A 19,993-nucleotide genomic window follows, 5' to 3' on the forward strand; every position below is an offset into this window, starting at 1 on the left:
AACCTGGTAGAGTTTCTTTGTGCCATCCACTGAGTCACTTTTCAGAAGTTGGTAGAGTGTCTCTGATGCCTAAGATTAAAGATGGACAGATTTCCTGACTATGGTGAAAACATGGTGATCAAATGAGATAGTGTTGCCTCCCTAAGTAACCGGGTTTGTTATGAACATGCCTCTCTGAAGTATAGTACCACATATATGCAACGGAAGAAGCTTTTTGATGAATGCTACTATATTGCACTATTTTGCCTTGACAGTTTTTAGTACACCAGAAATGTACATATTCTGGTGCTTAATGGAGCTGTTTAATATTAATATTATTGGATGAGCAGATAACAATGCCCAGATTGCAGTCATTAGTAAACTCGGTCAGACACACTTCTGGGATATTGGCTTAGTTGTCTTCAGTATAAATGGTAAACAAGAGAGGCCCAGCACTGATTGTATTTGTTCACAATGCCCATCTGTACATGTGGGGTCCAAATTAAAATTCAGGAGTTTAGAATACGATTTTAGGCTTGCTCAGAAATTTAATTGGGGCTGTATATGTATTGTATATCTAGTGCACTGTGATCCTTGTCACTGTTTTTATGTGTGCAGCACAAAGTGTACTTTGTGAAAATGTATTTATGAGCATTGTCATGATATATAAAATGACCATAGAAGGTTCTTGTTTGTAGTGCTAGAGCAAACTACTGTCGAACCGGGGGTGTGTGGAAGCTTAGGTCAGAATACATTGAGCTTATGTGACAAATTTACTTAATGCTGGGAAACGTGAATAAATGATAATATTTCCATCAACAGTGCATTAAAATAGCACACTGCATGGTTATAATTGTTTGCTTTTGTTTTACCTGATATATATATATATATATATATTTTTTTTACTAATACATATTTTTGCTAATATATGACTCCAGCATAATTGTATGGAGGTGTTGTACTTTTAATAATATTGTCGATTTTTATTGGATTTAACTTGGTCATGTGATGCAATGTCAGATGTATATATTTGTCTCATTAGTGTTTTTGGCAGTTCTGATGTCCAGTGGATGAAAGTGCTTAACTATCTATTAAAGAAGAATTTCAGCTGTGCCACTGACTGTGTTTTACTGGTGAAAGTTTTCAGCTTGCTGTGTACAGTTCATGGGAACAGCATTGGTACTATGTGGTTGCTTTCGGTTCTGTATTTTTTATCTTTCTAAAATATCATTATTGTATGAAAGGACCTTTTTTCTAGAACTGGTTAATTTTTCCACTGTAGGTAGTGCGGATTTCCTGAGAATATAGTGTCTAGGTAGATATGTTCTTCTCAATATGGTTGAGCGTGTGTGTGTGTGTGTGTGTGTGTGTGTGTGTGTGTGTGTGTGTGTGTGTGTGTGTACACACATGAGAAGAAGATATCAACCTACACACTGTATTCTCAGGAAATCTGCACTACCTACAGTGGAAAAATTAACCAGTTCGAGACACACACACATCATACACTTGCATGCCGACATTTCTTAGTCCTAACATCCATGTCCTAGTCCCAGAAGGGCTTTATAATCATGGTACCCACTGCTTATTCTCTGTAAACCACCTAGCACAATGTTAACTTACTCAGCTGTGCAAAGAATAGGTTGCACAAATAAACTAGTCAGTGCTAATTATGTATTTACATGCCTTTGTTACACTCTCAGTGTAATACAGGGATGCATCACATTGTAAATCCTATATACTCTTGCTGTCATGGCGGTTTTATATGGATGGTATAGAGGAAATGACAGATGCTTGTGAGAGCTTTCAAACCAAATTGTCAGTGGGGTAGCAGTCCCTACTACTGAGTCTTTATACACTGACATGCCTCCTTGACCCCCCCCCACACACACACACACAAAGAGCAAGAGCCAGCTGCACAAGCAGTAAATATACTTATTATTTGAATACCAGAAGATATGTTAATACAGAAAATCAAGACCAAGACAAGTATCATCTTCGAGAAGAGAGGAGGGGAAAAGAAGCAATACAACTGTTGGGATTTGGTTACTCTTGCCTGAGACAAACAAGGACAACAGCAAACAGTTTATAGCAGGAAATTCAGAGTAATTTTTAAAGTAGTCATTATTTGTTTTCTTTCTGATATATTGAAATCAGTATGCTGTATCTTTAAGTAAGCATGTTCTTTCTTATGTTTATGTGCATGCATTTTTAAGACAGAGAGAAATGTTTTGTATTAGGAAGAGCACATTTGCCCAATGAAGTAATTATGACTTAAAAATGCCAAGTCAACGCTTTCACCCTTGGTGCAAAGGAACTTGTTGAGAAGAGCACTCGCTGGCTGTGAAGAAGAAAACTATTCATAGTGAAAGGAGACCTGAGAGAGGAGCTAGAAATTATTATAAAAAGAAAACTGCAGAAGAGACTTACCATCACAATCTTGGCTATAGATGATTTTCACTGTTAATTTGACACCCTGACCCCATGTATAAAAATGTGAAAAAATGGGTTATGGAAGGATGGATGGATGGAGACCTGCCATCAGTGACTGTTTCCCAGCATCCTGATTCTGTTTTACTACACTTGCTGTATACTGAGTTAATACCATAAGACTTAATGTTTAATAAAAGAACCTGCTTTAAAAAATGTAGAGACACACACACGCACATATATATATATATATATATATATATATATATATATATATATATATATATATTTCGTTAAAAGTATGTTTAAAAAAAAACACAAAAGCTACTTAAATGCAGGGGCCAAGCCCCACCGACCCCCCTACTTTAATATTCTCACTCTGAGGTCTCACTACAGAGGGGAAAAGGGAATTTTCCCCTATCGCACCATATTACGACCGGAACAACAAGCATACTTACACTAAACTGCTGCTTCGGTGAACAGCACTTTCACGCAAGTATGCTCAACAAATTGGGATTCGGTGAAAGATGCAGTCGAGCATCTGTACAGATCCCAAATATATATATATATATATATATATATATATATATATATATATATATGCATATGGGTCTACTTTGTTTCCTTGAATCTCATTTCACTGAATTTCATTTCACCCCGACCACTTTGCTGAAAACACAAATTACTGAAAACTCATTTCACAGAACTGAACTTAGTATATATGGCACTGTGTAGAGTACTGTAAGGCAAGTAAAAGGTAGATGCCCTTTTTCCTACTGTAGTGCGATCCTGGAGTTTGTATATATAGCTAGGGGGATGGGGGGGCACAGCCCCCTACATTGGGGGTTGTGGGAGGCATAGCCGCCCACCTTGTTTTATATTGTATTTTACGAAAAACTTAAAACAAAACATTTTAAACAATAGTCATGCATAGCTGCAACACCAATAACTAACCCTCTCCAGAAGACAATATGTACTCAAAGTAAGTAGGGGGCTGTGCCTCCCCACACCCCCCCATGACTATATATACTAACTCCAGGATCACACTACAGTGGGGAAAAGGGCATCTACCTTTTACTTACATTACAGTACTCTACACAGTGCCATATATACTAACCGTAGTTCAGTGAAATGAGATTCAGTGAAATGAGTTTTCAAGAATTTGTGTTTTCAGCAAAGTGGTCAGGGTGAATTGAAATTTAGTGAAATGAGATTCAACTAAACAAAGCAGACCCATATATATATATATATATATATATATATATATTCAATTCACTTCTTCACCATTTTTTCACACACTCACTTCATTGATTCATTTCATTTTGAAACTTTTTTCATTTCATTCATTTTTCTTCTTCATTCAAAATATCATTTCAAATGGAATATGCCCCCCTAGCATGCCCCGCTTCCCCCCCTGAGTTAGAATATATAGAATTAGGTTATATAGTTAGTGGAGCATTTACTCTTACTTTTACTTCTTTAAATATTATATCAATTATCAAGAATAGAATAATATCATATGGGCTGCACATACTCTCTCTCGGCCCGGCCCCTCTGCCCCCCCCCCCTAATTCTATATTCTAACTCCAGGGGTCGCACTAGAGTGGGGAAGGGGAATATTATTGCTAATAATAGTTGTCAGTGAAATGAACTTTCAGTGAAATGAAGTTTCAGTGAAATGATAGATATATATATATATATATATATATATATATATATATATATATATATATATATATATGGGTCTACTGCTTTTAATCGAATATCACTTATTCGAAAAAGAGCAGTAGACCTCTCAGTTACGCGAAAGTGCACTTTCATGAAACACAATTTAACGAACCGTTAAAAAATATTAAAAAAAAAAAAAAAACAAAACACTTCCTAACATTACAGTGAGTGAGGGGCTATGCCCCCGATGTGGGGGGCTGTGCCCCCCACACACCCCCTACTTAAATATATCAACTCTGAGATCGCACTACAGTGGGGAACAGGTAAATTCCCTATTCCCCACTGTAGTATGCCTCAGCATTTCAGTTTCTGTAAATGGTTCGTTGAACCGTGCTTCTCGGAAGTGTGTATATATATATATATATATATATATATATATATATATATATATATATATATATATATATATCTTGCTTTCCTTCTTATTGAGTGACTTGTCTAACTTTTGTTTTGTGAAACAGAACAAAACCGTGGTCGTTTTGTTTCAATGTGCTCTAGTCTTTTGCTTTTATTCTGTGACAGTAAAACATTGTACTAATCTGCATATCTTTGCTACAGAATGCAGTAGTTAATCATGCCATAATTATAGGTGTGGAAAGTGTTTGCTGTAAGCATCTATTTCAGGATTAAAAGTTAAAATAGTCAGCTTCTGCTGCAGTAATTCTGAACATTTTTTTTTATTTATAGAGTCATACTGGTGAAACACTGCACTCATTATTTTCAATAAATGTGTTGTTTACTAGGCAGTTCCTGAAACCAGCTTCAGGGTTCCAGAGCCTACAGTTTCGTTTGCTAGAGAACAAAATTGGTGTTCCTGAGAGTCTGAGAGTTCCATACAACAGAAGACACTACAGAGATAATTTCAAAGGAGAGGAATATGCAGAGTTGCTGAAATCTGAACAAGAGAAGTCTCTTCTGCAGCTTGTGCAGGTAAGCAGAATATGTGATGGATATCTATGGATATCTAAAGCATTGGCAAGGTGCTTTGGGTCAAATCAGTGTCATAGTATAAAGCAGTAACTTGTAAGTAACTCATATTCTAAACCTGCACTAAAAAATCCACTAAACTGATTAACTGAGGTATACACTGATTCAATATAGCATCTCAAAAACTGTCACAACCACAGTAGTATCCAGGTGCTGTACTCTCATCCAGGCTTGTAAATGCCCTCGGGCAGATAGCCTAGTATGAACCTATGAACCTATGAACCTAATATTGCCAGTACTTTTATGGCATTCTGAAACTGCAAAAAACACATGGAACTGTATGGTGCTTCAGTAGTCACAAAAGGCATTGAGTGTTGTCCTGCTAATCACCGAACACCAAATGTTTAGTTTCTTAAGACATTCCATAAATTATTTGCACAGGCATTAATATATAGGTTCCTAGGTATTTACAAGGCTATTGATCTTTGAGTACCCATAGAAACAGAACCATGTATTGCCAAGAAGTTTTTTACTGTTGTATTTCAAGTATGAATAACTCGGGCCCTTTGTATTTTAAGTACAAATAGCCCATAGCCAGGCAAACATTTGCATGTTAGTGTAACCATAAAGGATAAAGGCGTTAAACCAAGGATGACATTTTGTAAATTCCACTCCATTCATCCAGATTATACTTGAATAGAGTAAGAGATTTACTTTGCTTTATGTGGAGAGGAAGATGATATCAAGAGAAGTGTTGTGCACTATGATATATACCAATCCCTCCAACGTGTTCTATTTATATTGCAGAACAGATCATGATCTCTTTAGTGGGTGTTTATGCCACCATTCAACTTTTCGATGTGTAATAGGTCTGAAAGGATGGGATCACTTGATGCTTTGTAAGCGAGGCAGTAACCGCCACTCAGTAGCCTGCAAGATACCAAGAAGAGGGATGGGGCTTTGAGTTGGTTATGAAGCAGTTATGATTTAAGCCCTTCATTTTCTTGGAGAGAAAACATTGTGGTTGTTCATGTTGTGTCAAGTGCTTGGACAGGTACATACCAAAGGGGGCATTATACTCAGAAATTGTCCAAGTAAATGCCAAATACAGTGGCATGATCGCATCTCTTGATCTGGACACTATACTGTTACTAATAAGCTATGCAGTGAAAAAGGTCTTCATTCCAGTAATGGATACCTGGTGATTGAAACATTTTTCATTGTTTTCATAGGTTCCTAGGTCTCTGATTTTCAGGAGTTATGTTGTTGATGTAATAGTTACAGGGAACATCATGCTTGCATAAAAGATACTATTATATCTTTTTTGCCATTTTGTTTTAGGCCATGGTTTTGACACCAGCTATATGTTTGAGAAAGGTCCTCTTGAAGGATATTGGTATCTTCTGGAGAGTTTATGATGTCAGCAAGTTTACAGTCATCTGTAAGCTTGGTCAGCCATAAACCTCTAATATTAACATTGACCTCCAAAATGTAAATGCCAAAGAGTAGTAACCCAAGGACTGATCCCTGGGGTATACCACTAGTGAAAAGTCTTTTGGAAGAGTTAGAGCTACCCACCCAAATTTCTTGGTTTCTGTTAGTGAGCCAGTTTACTATCTAATGAGTTACAAAGGGATTTACATTTAGCTGGGTGAGTTTATCAACTGTACCTCATTGTGAGATTGTGTTGAATCCCTTTGCAGTGTGTAGATATGTAGTGTGGACTGACTTATACTCATCCGTTGCTTCAGAATTCTTCTTGAAGAAGTCAACTAAACTAAGTAGGCAGGATCTGCGCCTGACAAAAAAGAACTGTCTTGTTTCAAGAGTTGTATGGTTGCCCATATCAATTCCATAATGACCCTTTCCATAGTCATGCAGATGAGGCTTGTCAGACGTATAATTACCCAGGTTCATTGATGCCCCACCTTTGCCTGTTTTGAGGCTGATATTGAATAGATTGTGTAAAGAGTTTGACAAGGTTGGTGGGTGGCCAGTAGGTACCCTGATATGTTATCTGGCCCCAAAGAAACAATGTTTTTTTGCCTTGTATAGAGCTTTGAGGACTTGATCCTGGGAGATTTGATGGGAAGATCCGGATGCCAGTATTTGATCTGGGAATGAAGGAGGGGAGAGGGGTGAAGAGCTAAATATATCTGTTAGTAGATTGGATATGTCCTCTGGGTCTTATTTCTTCTGGGTCTGAAAATGGGATATCATTTACTGTAAGTTCTGTGCAGTGCTAAGTATTGTTTCTGAGGTTTTTAACATAGTTAAAGAAGACTTTGTGGTTGTCTTTTATCTGGGTGGCTGTTTTTACCTCGTATATAATTTTGGTTGATTTGATCAGGGGCCTGAGTTCCCCATTAAGGTTAGCAGGAACATTTTTGGCATCTAAAGATTTACATATATGTTTACATGCAATGAGCTTTTTTTCTTTTATTACAGAGCCTGTTTGTATCTGGGTTCCATCGTAAGGGTTGATTTTTAAATTTGGTATTGTATTTATAGGTTCATAGGTTCATAGGTAGGTACTAGGCTATCGGCCCTGGAGCCTATACAAGCCCAGCCAAAAAAGTACCCTGGCTTTTGCCACCCAAGAAAATTATTTTCCTGTGCCACTGTTGAGCAGAGCCATAGAGGTGATCCCCGGGGTGAATTTCCTATTTCCCATCCAATCATCAAAATTTTTCTTGAAGAGTGCTAATGAGGAGCTTTGTTTGATATAGATAGGTAGTTTATTCCAGAGTATGGGAAGTCTCTGGGACAGGAATCTATCCCTCCGGCATGTTCTGTTTATTGCGGTGACAAGGTTTAGGTCCCTAGAGCGTGCAGCTCTGAGGGATTGGGATTTCTTTAAGTGGAGCATGTCCAACAGCTCTGGGTTTGACATAGCTTTGTATGTTAGGCAGAGATCACCTCTAAGTAGGCGATATGTGACGGAGTAAAGCTGGAGTTGTTTGGGAGGGTCTGCATAGCGCCTCTGTTTGAGGCTGGTAATCCTCTTTGTAAGGTATTTCTGTGGCCTTTCCAGTTGTTGTAAATGTCTTGTGAGATACATACCAAAGGTGGCGTAGTACTCTATAATGGGTCTAATGAGTGATGAATAGAGGGGAACAATGACCTCTTTTTTCTGGATGAGAAAACTTTTGTGATGAGGTGTGACACACAGAAGGATTTCCTGACTACTGTGGCGATGTGATTATCAAAGGAGAGACTACTGTTCACCTGTGTCCCAAGGTCTCTTATCACACTTTCGGTGTTAAGTATACTACCGCCTATGTTGTAGTTCATGGGTACAGAGTTTTTACCAAAGAGGATGACAGTGCACTTTTTGGCATTGAGCTTGAGGCCATGGCTTTGACACCAGGCATATGTCTCTGTGAGGCCCTTTTGTAGGATGTCCACATTGTTAGGAGTTTCGATTATGGCTCCTAGTTTGCAGTCATTTGCAAACTTCATTAGCCAAAGACCTTCTGTGTTAGCTTGTACTTCAGAGAAGTAGATACCAAACAGGAAAGGAGCCAGGACTGAACCCTGTGGTACTCCACTTGTCACTGGTCTGAAGTCGGATTTGGAGTCTGCTACTTTCACAGTGTGGTTTCTGTCAGTGAGCCAGTTGGCAACCCATTTTGTGACATAGGGATTTATACCTAGTTTAGTGAGTTTATCTATAATTCCAGAGTGGGGGATGGCGTTGAAAGCCTTGGCAAGATCTAGATAGGCTGTGTGAACCACCTTACCCTCGTCTATAGCTTTGGTGACTGCTTCAAAGAAGTCTATCAGGTTTAGGAAACATGATCTGCCTTTTACAAACCTGAACTGGGTGGGATCCAGAGTTTAGAGATTACCAATGTCTTTGTTTATAAGTTCTATGATGATATGTTCCATGGCCTTGCAGCCCAGGCTCGTCAGGCTAATGGGGTGGTAGTTCCCAGGGTGGCTCCCCCCTTGTGGAGTGGGATAACCGTTGCTGTGCGCCATTCAGCAGGCACAAAGCCTGAGATGAGGCTATGATTGAACATGGTACTTAGGTAGGGTGCCAGTTTGTTCTGTAGTTCATGTAGAACGCAGCCTGGGATGTTGTCTGGTCCCATGAATGCTGTGTTCTTGGCTTTGGAGAGTGTGGTGTTTACCTGTGCAGCCGTGATTACAGGAACTTTGCATTCTTCCGGTATAGAGAAAGGGCTCTTTAGGGGGTGAGAGGGGGGGTAAAGTTAGCACTGAACCTATCTGCCAGGATGTTGGCAATATCAATTGGATCTGTATATTTAGTGCCATTGTGCTGTAACTCAGAGCAAATCTGAGTGTTGCCATTGAGATTCTTGACATAGCTATAGAATGCTTTGTGGTTGTCTTTAGAATCAGTGGCGATTTTGTTTTTGTAACTTACTTACGAGGGTGACAGATGCATCTATATGGCTAATTACAGGTGCATAGACTTTTGCACTAAAGGATTCCACATATGTAGAGGGGGTTATCAGGTTTCAGGAGGATGTTAAATTTAGCCAGGGCATCACTCAGTTTTAGTAGATTAGCTTTACTATAATCTCTGAATTCCAGGCTTTTGGTGTATGCTTCCAACTTCAGTTTTATGATGAATGTGACTGATTTATGATCCAGTTTGACTCTGGAGTAAGTGATAACTGGTAAGCAACAAAGATGTCTCATATTGATGAGTACCAAGTCTCAAACTTTTGTTGCCCCTAGTTGGGGTGTGGATTAGCTGGTCCAGTGAGTTTGTCTTTGTGAAGTCCATAAATCTTGGCATATAAGACAGGGGATGTATGAGTCTCCCAGTTAATGGCTGTGTAGTTTGAATTCACCCAGGGGAGAATGGTGTTTGGCTGAAGGCACAGGATCATCATGTTCATAAGGTAGGAAGTATGGGCCAAGGGAGATAAAGAGGGGATGCTATACTAGGCTGTGATGTGATAAGGGTTTTTGTTAATGTCAGGTTGGCTGTGGAAGTCATTAGCTACCCTAACTAGCTTGGAGGTCATAGTTTGTTTTACATATATACAGACACTGATGCTTTTAGTGCTTTCATCTAGTACAGCCTGCCTGCACAAATAATAGGTGCAGAAACCTTGCATTGATGGGGCGCTGTCAATGATCTTGAACAAGGTCTCCATGACAATGCATGCATTGATGCATTCCAGGGTAAAGAATGTCTGTAGGGAGAGCAGTTCTTTTGTTAAGGCTCCTAGCACTGGGAAGCAGTGCCTTCATTATCTGAAGTCTGTTTTGTTATGTTAAAAGCTTTTGAAGACTACCTGCCTAAAAAAGGTACTATGGGGGTGGACAAGATCTTTGGCAATATATAAAAGCTTTGGAGGAATAGGTGGAGGTCATCCCTGGCAAAGCAGTTAGGACTATCTACATTCTCTGCCTAGACTAATATATATTGGACTCCCTTTAAAATGACACCAGAAACTAAGCCAATTGTTGAAGTCAGTAATCTTTTGTTTGCATTGTGGCATCATTCTCATTGAAGGAAAATGCTGTTCACAGCTAGATTCATACCTGTCCCGGACACATATTCCAAGAGCTGCATCATCTTTCTCTTCATATAGTACAGCGAAGTGTATCTGATGTCATTTACTTCCACGTGCACTCTGACGTCTTGATATGTGTACTTGTGATGCACGGACTTGAGTGCATGCTTAATGTGGCGAATCCTGGCTCCCAATAGACAGATGACTGTGACCCTCTCCATGTTTAGCCTGTGAGTGGAGCATGGCTTCTATGCCTCACTATGGAATAGCATATGGCTAGGATGTTTGATTGTGTGAAGGTTTGTCTTATGGGTGATTAAGGAAAAGACACCATGAATTACAGATGCATGCCTCATGACGAATGCTGCCCGAGGTGATTGGTTGCTGACTATACTGTTTTTACGTTACATTTAGGAAGCCTTTGTGGTTCAGGCTGGTTACTTTTAAGAACCCCAGCAAATGCAGGTCTATGTGTTTGGTCTGTATTGTGAAAGAGCAGTTATAGTGATATTTTGTGTTACTGGCAACCTTTTTGCTATTTGTAGTGGCTGTATGTCAAAGCTTTACATCCAGTAACATAGTGTACCTACATCTGTCACACACTGTTGCAGTTTGTTTAAGTATTATATGGTTGTCAGTAAACATTAGACAATTGGTACATTGTCTTAGGATTCCCATTTCAACCAAGCTGGTTACAGAGTAGGAAAGTACAGATCCATGATTCTAGATGTTTATTAATGGGAGATGCAGGGTTGAGAGGCACCAGTGGTGTTGAAACTGATTTACTGGAGTGCTGTCTGTTCTAAAAATAACAACATAAGTTTTAACAATAGTAGGTACTGGTAACCATGCCAGGAGAAATAGGGCAGTGGATGGATGACTTGCCAGCACAGCTAGCTGGAATTTTGTAAATAATTATATTATTTATAATATTATTATATTATGTATAATATATATAATTATATAATATTTATATATACAATGTTCAATGGGCTCTCCTGCCAGTCTGTTTGATATGGCCATCCTTAGACAGGGTAGCAAAAGCCTCATGTACATGGACAACCTGTACTACTACCACCTAGGAACACAATTTGTGAGAGATGCAATTACATTAAAAACCTAGAGTCTATGCTCTCTCCCACACAAGCCAGTATATGTGGCACTGAGAAGGCTGTCAAAACAAACACCACACCTCAAACGCTGCTAACACCTACAAAATACACACCCAGATATGCGGAGGTGCTCAACAGAAACATACCCATAAAAAAGAAACCTCTGAGGTAAAAACGCATGCAAACTCCACAGCCCACCAGACCGTACACCACTGTATAGTCCATACACCTTTGTCTCACAGCCACTAAGGTCTAACCATAAATTCAACATATTAGTCATAGGAGACTCCATCATGAGATGCACAGATGTACCCCACACCACTGGATAAGGAGAAAGTCATGGTTAGTTGTTTGTCAGGTGCCAAAACAGCAGGTACTGTTATGACTCCATGTTGGCATGAATGATTTGAGATGTACCTCCCTGGACTATATGAAGAGAGACGTGATTGAGCTCACTGATTATGTGTCCCAGGCAAGTATGTCCTAGCCTTAAGCAGCATTCTACCATCACCCAGAATGATGCCTCAATACAAACAGAAAATGATTGACTTTAACAATTGGCTTAGTTTCTGGTGTCATTCCAAGGGGATCCAGTACCTGACAGCCTTGGGAGACATGATTGACAAACCACAATGCTTTGCCAGAGATGGCCTGCATCTGTCTCCCTTGGGATTCAGGCTTCTGGCAAAGGGTCATGCCTCTCCCATTGTGCCTTTTTAAGGCAATGCCATGAAGTCAAGACTACCGGCATGAAAATTTCATCAAAACAAAAATTAAAGGTCATGCTGCTAAACGCAAGGAGTCTAAACATGAAACTGCATTCTTAACCCTGGAAGATGCTGACATTTGTGCAGTTACAGAAACCTGGTTCAAAGCTGCAGAGAGTACCACAGCCATACCAGGCTACTCATCCTGTTATACATTCAGATCCCAAACCGTGGGCAGCAAAGAAAAAAGGAAATGGAGTTTCAATATATATTAAAGACATACACACCTCCAGGCTGGTCATACAGCATGATGCACATGAGACACTCCTGGTGCTGTTAACCATTGACAAGACCCCTATTGAAATCATAGCTAGCTACAGGCCTCCAGCTTTGACTCAAGATGGCCACTCCACCTATCTGGACTTCTTTGAATCTATCAAGATTCAACCCTTTACCCTGATCCTGGGTGAATTTAACTATCCAACCATAGATTGGAAGAAGACTATTAAACTGAAAAGCCACACAGTGAAAGCTGAAACTGGTTTATTAAACAAAATGTAACCATACACAAACAAGGCACTAAGCGCTTTCACCCTTCAAAATCTAGGGCATCATCAGAGTACTAAATGCGTAATTACATATCCACCCCTTATATATGTGATTACTAATTAGTTAATTGATGAATAAAATACTGGCAATGAACCCTTCAAATTCATCTGAAAAAATTCAATTGTAATACATATTGTTGTATTGTACATATACTTAAAATCAATCCATGTTTACATTTCCATAGGAATATATAAATAGTAGTATAAAACCTTATAAACAAACAAAATATAACACTAATATGTATAAAAAGGTGATTTGCTATAAAAATCCTGCTCTAAAAACTCTAGTAATAGATAATAAAATATATACACAGAATAGCATTATTGGTACACTAAAAATGAATTTTATGTAAGTGGTATCCTAAATTAAATGGTTGAATTGGGAATGAATAAATTACATAATGTATCTATCTAAATAAAAGTATAACACCTATAATTTAGATAAATGTATGTAAATGAATCTATAAAAAATAACTGATCAAATAAAATGTGATTTGAATTTTAATATACTGGATATAGGTATATGTTCATTAATACCTGGCAAGGTACAGGCATTTAGTCTAAGTTGCCAGAGGCATTCCTTAGCCTCCAGCATAATCTTCTCATCACCTCCCTTATGTATGTTGTGCGGAATTCTATCTATAATGAAAAATATAAATATCTTGAAATTTGGACATCTAGTACTGTGTGTGAAAAGAGAACTTGTAGTTTTGCTTTTTAATGTCTCTGACATGTTCCACAATACGTTCTCTAAGCTTCCTAATAGTTTTCCCAACATAAAATGCTGAACATGTCAAGCATGTTGCTAGATAAACAATCATCTTGGTGTTACAATTACAGTAGCCAGAGCACCTAATAGTTTTACCGAAATTACAAATAGCAACATAAGGACCATCGTTAATGTATTTACATGTACGACAGGTTCCACATTTGCTCATCCTAGACATTTTAAAAGTGTCCTTATTTGTATTCATCTCATAAATTTCCTTTAAATTCCTCCCTCTGCTGAATGTAATCTTTGGATGACTGCCAATAATCTCTGTTAATTCGCCATTATTCGTAAAAACACTTGTCCATGTCTCATGTATAATATTAACAATATTATAGGATGTTTCATTGTATGGTAATATAAAAGTATAATTTCTAAATATATTTGTGTTAATATTCAAAATACTGTTACATCCAAATTTAATAATAGGTCTATAAATCAGATGTCTTTTTGTAAAAATCTCTTTTTTGATGTTACAAATAAGTTCATTAGGATATCCCCTGTCAAGGAACATGTCAGATAATTTCTCAGTTTCTAACTCAAAAGTATTATCATCACTAATTATTCTTGATAGTCTTACCATCTGACCTTTGATCAAATTCCTTTTTTGATGGTAAGGATGGCAACTATTAAAATGTAAAAAAGAATTGGAAAATGTTTTCTTCCTAAAAATATTGGAATGAATCACATTATCACTGTGAGAAAAAAACAATATCAAGATATTCACAATTGTTCTCATAGATTTTACTAGGGAATTCTAAAAAAAAAAGATGTCCTGCCTAAAAACTGTACAAATTCTGCAAATTCATCTCTTTTACCTGTCCAAAAAATGAGAATATCATCCAGATATCTCAAATATAAGGCAATGTTGGACCAATATGTGGATGTAAAAACATGATCTATTTCCCAATTGGCTAGCACCAGGTTAGCATAAATCGGTACACATCTGGCCCCCATGGCCACCACTGTGTTTTGTCTATAATATTTGCCATTCATATACATAAAATTATTCTCCAGTACTATTTCCATCAATTCATTCTTAAGTTTACATTTTGCAGTATTCATACCACTAAATTTCAATAAACTGGCCTCAAACATTTCCAGGCCTTGTTTGTGAGGTATCACCGTAAACAAATTTACAACATCAATAGTGGCCATGATCATATTGGGACTAACATTAACAATACGTTGTCTAACTTGATCTAAACAATGCCATGAGTCTTTTAGAATATGTGGCAAGTTACTAAGTGTCTCCTTGCAATGAACATCAATAAAAAATGCAATAGCCTCAGTTTTAGAACCCCTGGCTGATACTATGGGTCTAAAAGGTGGATTGCTGATGTCTTTGTGTATTTTTGGGATTCCAAAAATGGATGGGGTAATGGAAAACTCAACAGTTAGATAAGTATATTCTTCTTTGTTAATAACTCCATCCATAAGGAATTCATACAATAAGCAATCCACTTTAGTATATGCCCTAGACATTTCGTATTTTGTAAATTTCTCATAAGTATTGTTATCGCTAACCATAATAGTCATTTTATTATAATAGTCAGTGTTTGCCATAATTACCACACCACCTCCTTTATCAGATTTCATAACCCTATATTTGTCAGTCATAGTTAATTCTCTGAGACAAAACATTTTAGATGAAGTGAGGTTCTGTGATGTATGTACATCTTTCCTCAATGTTCTTCTAATCTGAGTCTCACATAACTTTTCAAAAATGTATATCATAGGGTTTTGTGGTGGTATAAATGTGCTACTACGCTTAAGCCTAAAACAACTAGTGTCCATAATGTTGTCGTTGTTCTTAAAAAACATCTTTAAATTCAATAGTCTGCTATAAAGTTTTAGATTGATTAAAACTTTTCCAATGTCATGCTTAAAAGATGGTACAGAAGTAAAACCTCTTTTAAAAAGAGCAATAAAATCTTGACTAAAATGTTTTTCTGTATAGTTGTATAAATGGAAATCTCCATCAAAAATAATGGAACATTTAATCTGATTATGAAAGGTATCTAAACTCTGTAAACATCTTGTATCATTTGTGTTGGAATCATAAAAAGTGTTATTAACATTAGTTTTAAAAATACTACTATTCATATAATCACTATCATTATCAATATGAATTTGTGATATAAATTTGCCCTGAACAAGTGAATTAGTATTCTCAATTGTATCTATCTGTGCCAAGAATTAGTCCTGTATACTATTGTATTGTTGTATTGTTGTTGTATTTGTGGTAAACACACTTGTAAAGCACTTATTTTCTCAGAGTTTGCAAGTTAACTCTGTATGTCCCAACTTCTACTATGAAAGCATACATTTGCACAGGCATATAGTCCATATACATTTCTATTGTTCTCCAGCAGAGTGCACATAACATATAGTTTAATCATAACATATAGTTGTCTTACATTTGTAAGACAAGCCTGTGGATCATAATAATATTTACAAATGCCATAGGATTATTTACAAAATTCTAGCTAGCTGAGCTGCCAGCCTCTCGGTTTATCGTAGTCACCCATATAAGAGGTGATAATATCCTGGACTTGACATTAACCAACATGAGTAACCACTGCAGTATCCCTACAGTTTAATCCTCAGTGGTAAGATCCAACCATAAAGTGGTCACATTCGAAGTCCCCATCTCCCCCGACCATCTCCCCCACAGCTAGGGTCAAACAAAAACATTTCTCCAAAGCTGATTATAGTCTCCTGAGGGAAGGTATAAACAGCTTCACAGCCCCCTCCCCTTTCATAGGAACTGGCACAGATGTCCAAACCTACATCAAAGTAGTATACAAGCATTTACATAGCTGCATGGCATCAGGAATACCTGACAGGACAAAATTATCCTCCTGAAGGAAGAGTAAACCTGTCTGGTGGACATCTGCAAGAAATAAACTCTATAATAAAAGGAAAAAAAATTGCTGTCCAGGAACAAGAAGGAGCAGGTGCCAAATTGGAAGCAATCTCTCCTTAGCCTGAACAAGGAAATAAGAGCACTAGTGAAATCCTCCAAAGCAAACTTCGAGACCAAACTGGCCATATCTACTAAAGAGAATCATAAGGCCTTCTTCACAACTGTCTGTAATCTCAAAGGAAGCACTCGGATCTGCTCAGAACTGGTGGTCAAGGACACCACATACACAAACACCGTAGATATAGCCAACCTGCTGGCAGACAGGTTCAGCAAAAACTTCACCCCTCTGTCCCCCATCAGTAAATCAGGACATCCCCAGCACCTGCCCCCCTCCCTTTACCTCTATGGAGCAAGTCATCACTGCCCTCTCAAAGCAAACAATACAGCCTCTATGGGACCTGATAATATTCCAGGCTGCATCCTACATGAACTCAGGAAGTAATTTTCAGCACCACTAGGCATCCTATTCAACTAAAGCCTGAGTACCGGCTTCATCCCAGCCAAGTAGAGGACAGCCACTGTCATCCCTTTGCACAAAGGTGGAGTGTGCACTGATCCAGGAAATCATAGACCCATCAGACTAACTAGCATGATCTGCAAGGCCATGGAATGGATAATCATGGACCTCATTAACAAGGAAATTAGCATCCTCCAAACACTCAATCCCACATCATTTGATTTCATCGAGGGGAGGTCATGACTATTAAATATGGTCGACTTCTTCGAGACAGTTATTAAAGGCACGGATTAGGGGAAGACAGTACACACTGCCTACCTTGACCTGTTAGAAGCCTTTGATACTATTCTTCACTCAGGTATAATAGATAAACTCTCTCAACCTGACATCAAGCCATATGTTAGCAGCTGGGTAGCAAACTGGCTCACTGATAGAACCCACCTAGTCAAAATAAGGGAAGCTACTTCAAGCAGTAGACCTATAATGAGCGTCATACCCCAGGGATCGGTCTTGGGGGCTCTGTTGTTTGGGATATACTTTTCTGAGGTGCAGGCCAAAACCAGTGGGCTGTGGCTGACCAAGTTTGCAGATGACTGCAAGCTTGGCACTACCATCAATTTCCCTAGTTATGTGGACATCATCTAAGAGGATCTCATCCAAATAAATGACTGGTGCCAGAAACATTGCCTCAAACTGAATACCAAAAAATGCATCATCCTCATCCCCTTTGGGGACAGTGATGTCCCCACAGATTATTACATTGATAACAAGGTACTAAGCATGCAATCAGTCATGAGGGACTTGGGCACCCAGGTTGACAGCAACCTGACATTTGACCACCATATTGCCTTTGTTGTATGAAAGACTTTCTACATGGGCCTCCTCATTAGGAAGGGTATCTCATCCAGAGACAACGAGGTCATAACATCTCTGTATTCTTCCCTTATAAGACCCATTATTGAGTATAATGCCCCTTTCAGCATATACCTCACAAAGCACATGCAGCAGCTGGAGAGACCACAGAGGTTCCTCACCAGGAGAACCCAGGGCCTCTAACATCTACCCTAAACAGATAGACTAAAAGCCCTGTCCCTCTACTCAGTCTCATACAGACTCCTTAGAGGTGACCTCTGTCTGGCTTACAAAGCAATCTCAGAACCTGCCTTGATGGGACTTCTCCATATCCGCAAGTCAAGCTCCATTCGAGTAACATGCACATGCAACCTCAACCTGGTCTGTGATATCAGTAGGAGTAGACTCCCTCTCCACATCAAGCAGAGTACCTCGTTATCCCTTTTTAAGCACAACCTGGATAATTGGATTGGGAACAGAAAATACACCCCTGGGATTCCACATGTGTCCCTGCTGGACAGGGTAATCAGGTGCTGACTTGTTGGAACATGGCATAACTTCTTGGCTAGGCTTGTAAGGGCTTCAGGGCCAAGAGCCTAGTAACTTCCTATGATCCTATGTCATTTTTATATCAAACTGATTTGTACAGATGCTTGTGCTGAAAATATATTTGTGAGGTTTGCTTGTGTTAAAATGTATCAACAGTGCACCCTGCTGGAATGAAAAGAAATGTACATGTATTATTGTAACTGAATTAAATATATATATATATATATATATATATATATATATATATATATATATATATATATATATATATATGTCTTAATAGAGGATACTGGAGCAGCAAAGGTTAACCAGCTAGCTTACTTTAAGAAAAACAATGGAAATGTAAAAGATCTGTTAAATCATTAAAATGGCACCCCACAGTGCTGAAAAGAACTGGAGATGGTGTGTCTGAAAGAAGCATTTGTTCATTAGCTCTATAAAAAGCTCCAGACACTGTCATAAATATTTAGATGTGTATTGTAGCCATCTATGCTAAAGTCCTGTCTTAGCTTCAAAATGGCATACTGTGAGAACCTAGAGTCAGGTGACCAAATGAGGTCATTGTGCAAGCCATCATGTATATTATATTTTATAGGGAGTAATTCCAGAGTATTAAGTATTCTGTTTTGGGGAGCCTGATTAGAAAGACCACTATCCATTTCATCTTGCCTTGCTCTATCAAGTAATTATTAGGGAATAGTAATTCTCCTAGATTCAGTCAGGATATAGTGAAGCTTAGTTTAGAGATTGTTTTTCTTTTTTGTATGAGTCTATCCATCAATGTTGTTTTCAAAGATCTGAACTCTGCGGTTTACTGTAAATATATATTAAGTATTTTCATGCTCTTTTATTACTTATTATTAGATAAATTTAAAATGTTCATTGTGGCTGGTACGTTTTAGAAAGTAGTAACCTTTGAGAGTGCTTATATTTAATTGCTGACACTATGTGGGCCACTCCAGAAGGCCTAGCTGTCTTGGATAACTTCTACCATTTGTATTCTTATTAATATCGCACAGTATTGAAGTTTTATTTTAAAACAAACAAGCGCTTTCACGCATACATATGCGCTTCATCAGGTTATATATCGCACAGTATAATTGGACACCCTTTGTTAAGGGCCTTAGGGTAGCTGATTGCGGAGTGTCTGGTGTCAGTGATAACTACCTTATACCCTGGGCAGAAGAGGGCACAGCAGGTAAATCTGTGCCAGCCTTTCCCTGGTGTGTGCGTGTGTGTGTGTGTGTGTGTGTGTGTGTGTGTGTGTGTGTGTGTGTGTGTGTGTGTCTGGGAGAAAAATCAAATCTCACAGTGTTTGTGAGTCAGCTACTTGGAGCAGGAACATGAAGCACTGGCCACAGAGAGGGAGCTGGAAGACTTGGCTTGGACACTCAGCTGAGGAGATAACCCTACAGCTCTACCAGTGGCTAGTCTTATTGGGGCCTTGGAGG

General features: G+C 38.4%; 1 protein-coding gene across 1 annotated transcript in view; it reads left to right on the forward strand.

The window, feature by feature from the left end:
* The window catches only part of TDO2 (tryptophan 2,3-dioxygenase), a 500,634-nt gene that overhangs the window by 399,116 nt on the left and 81,525 nt on the right, over nucleotides 1–19,993 (forward strand). The window contains exon 6 of the mRNA XM_044062443.1: nucleotides 4,878–5,064. Within this exon, the coding sequence (XP_043918378.1) occupies nucleotides 4,878–5,064 (187 nt within the window). The remainder of the gene's footprint in view (nucleotides 1–4,877; nucleotides 5,065–19,993) is intronic.

The sequence above is a fragment of the Protopterus annectens genome, chromosome 2.part1, assembly GCF_019279795.1.
Source record: "Protopterus annectens isolate FY-2018-M chromosome 2.part1, PAN1.0, whole genome shotgun sequence".
NCBI classification, from domain to species: domain Eukaryota; kingdom Metazoa; phylum Chordata; order Ceratodontiformes; family Protopteridae; genus Protopterus; species Protopterus annectens.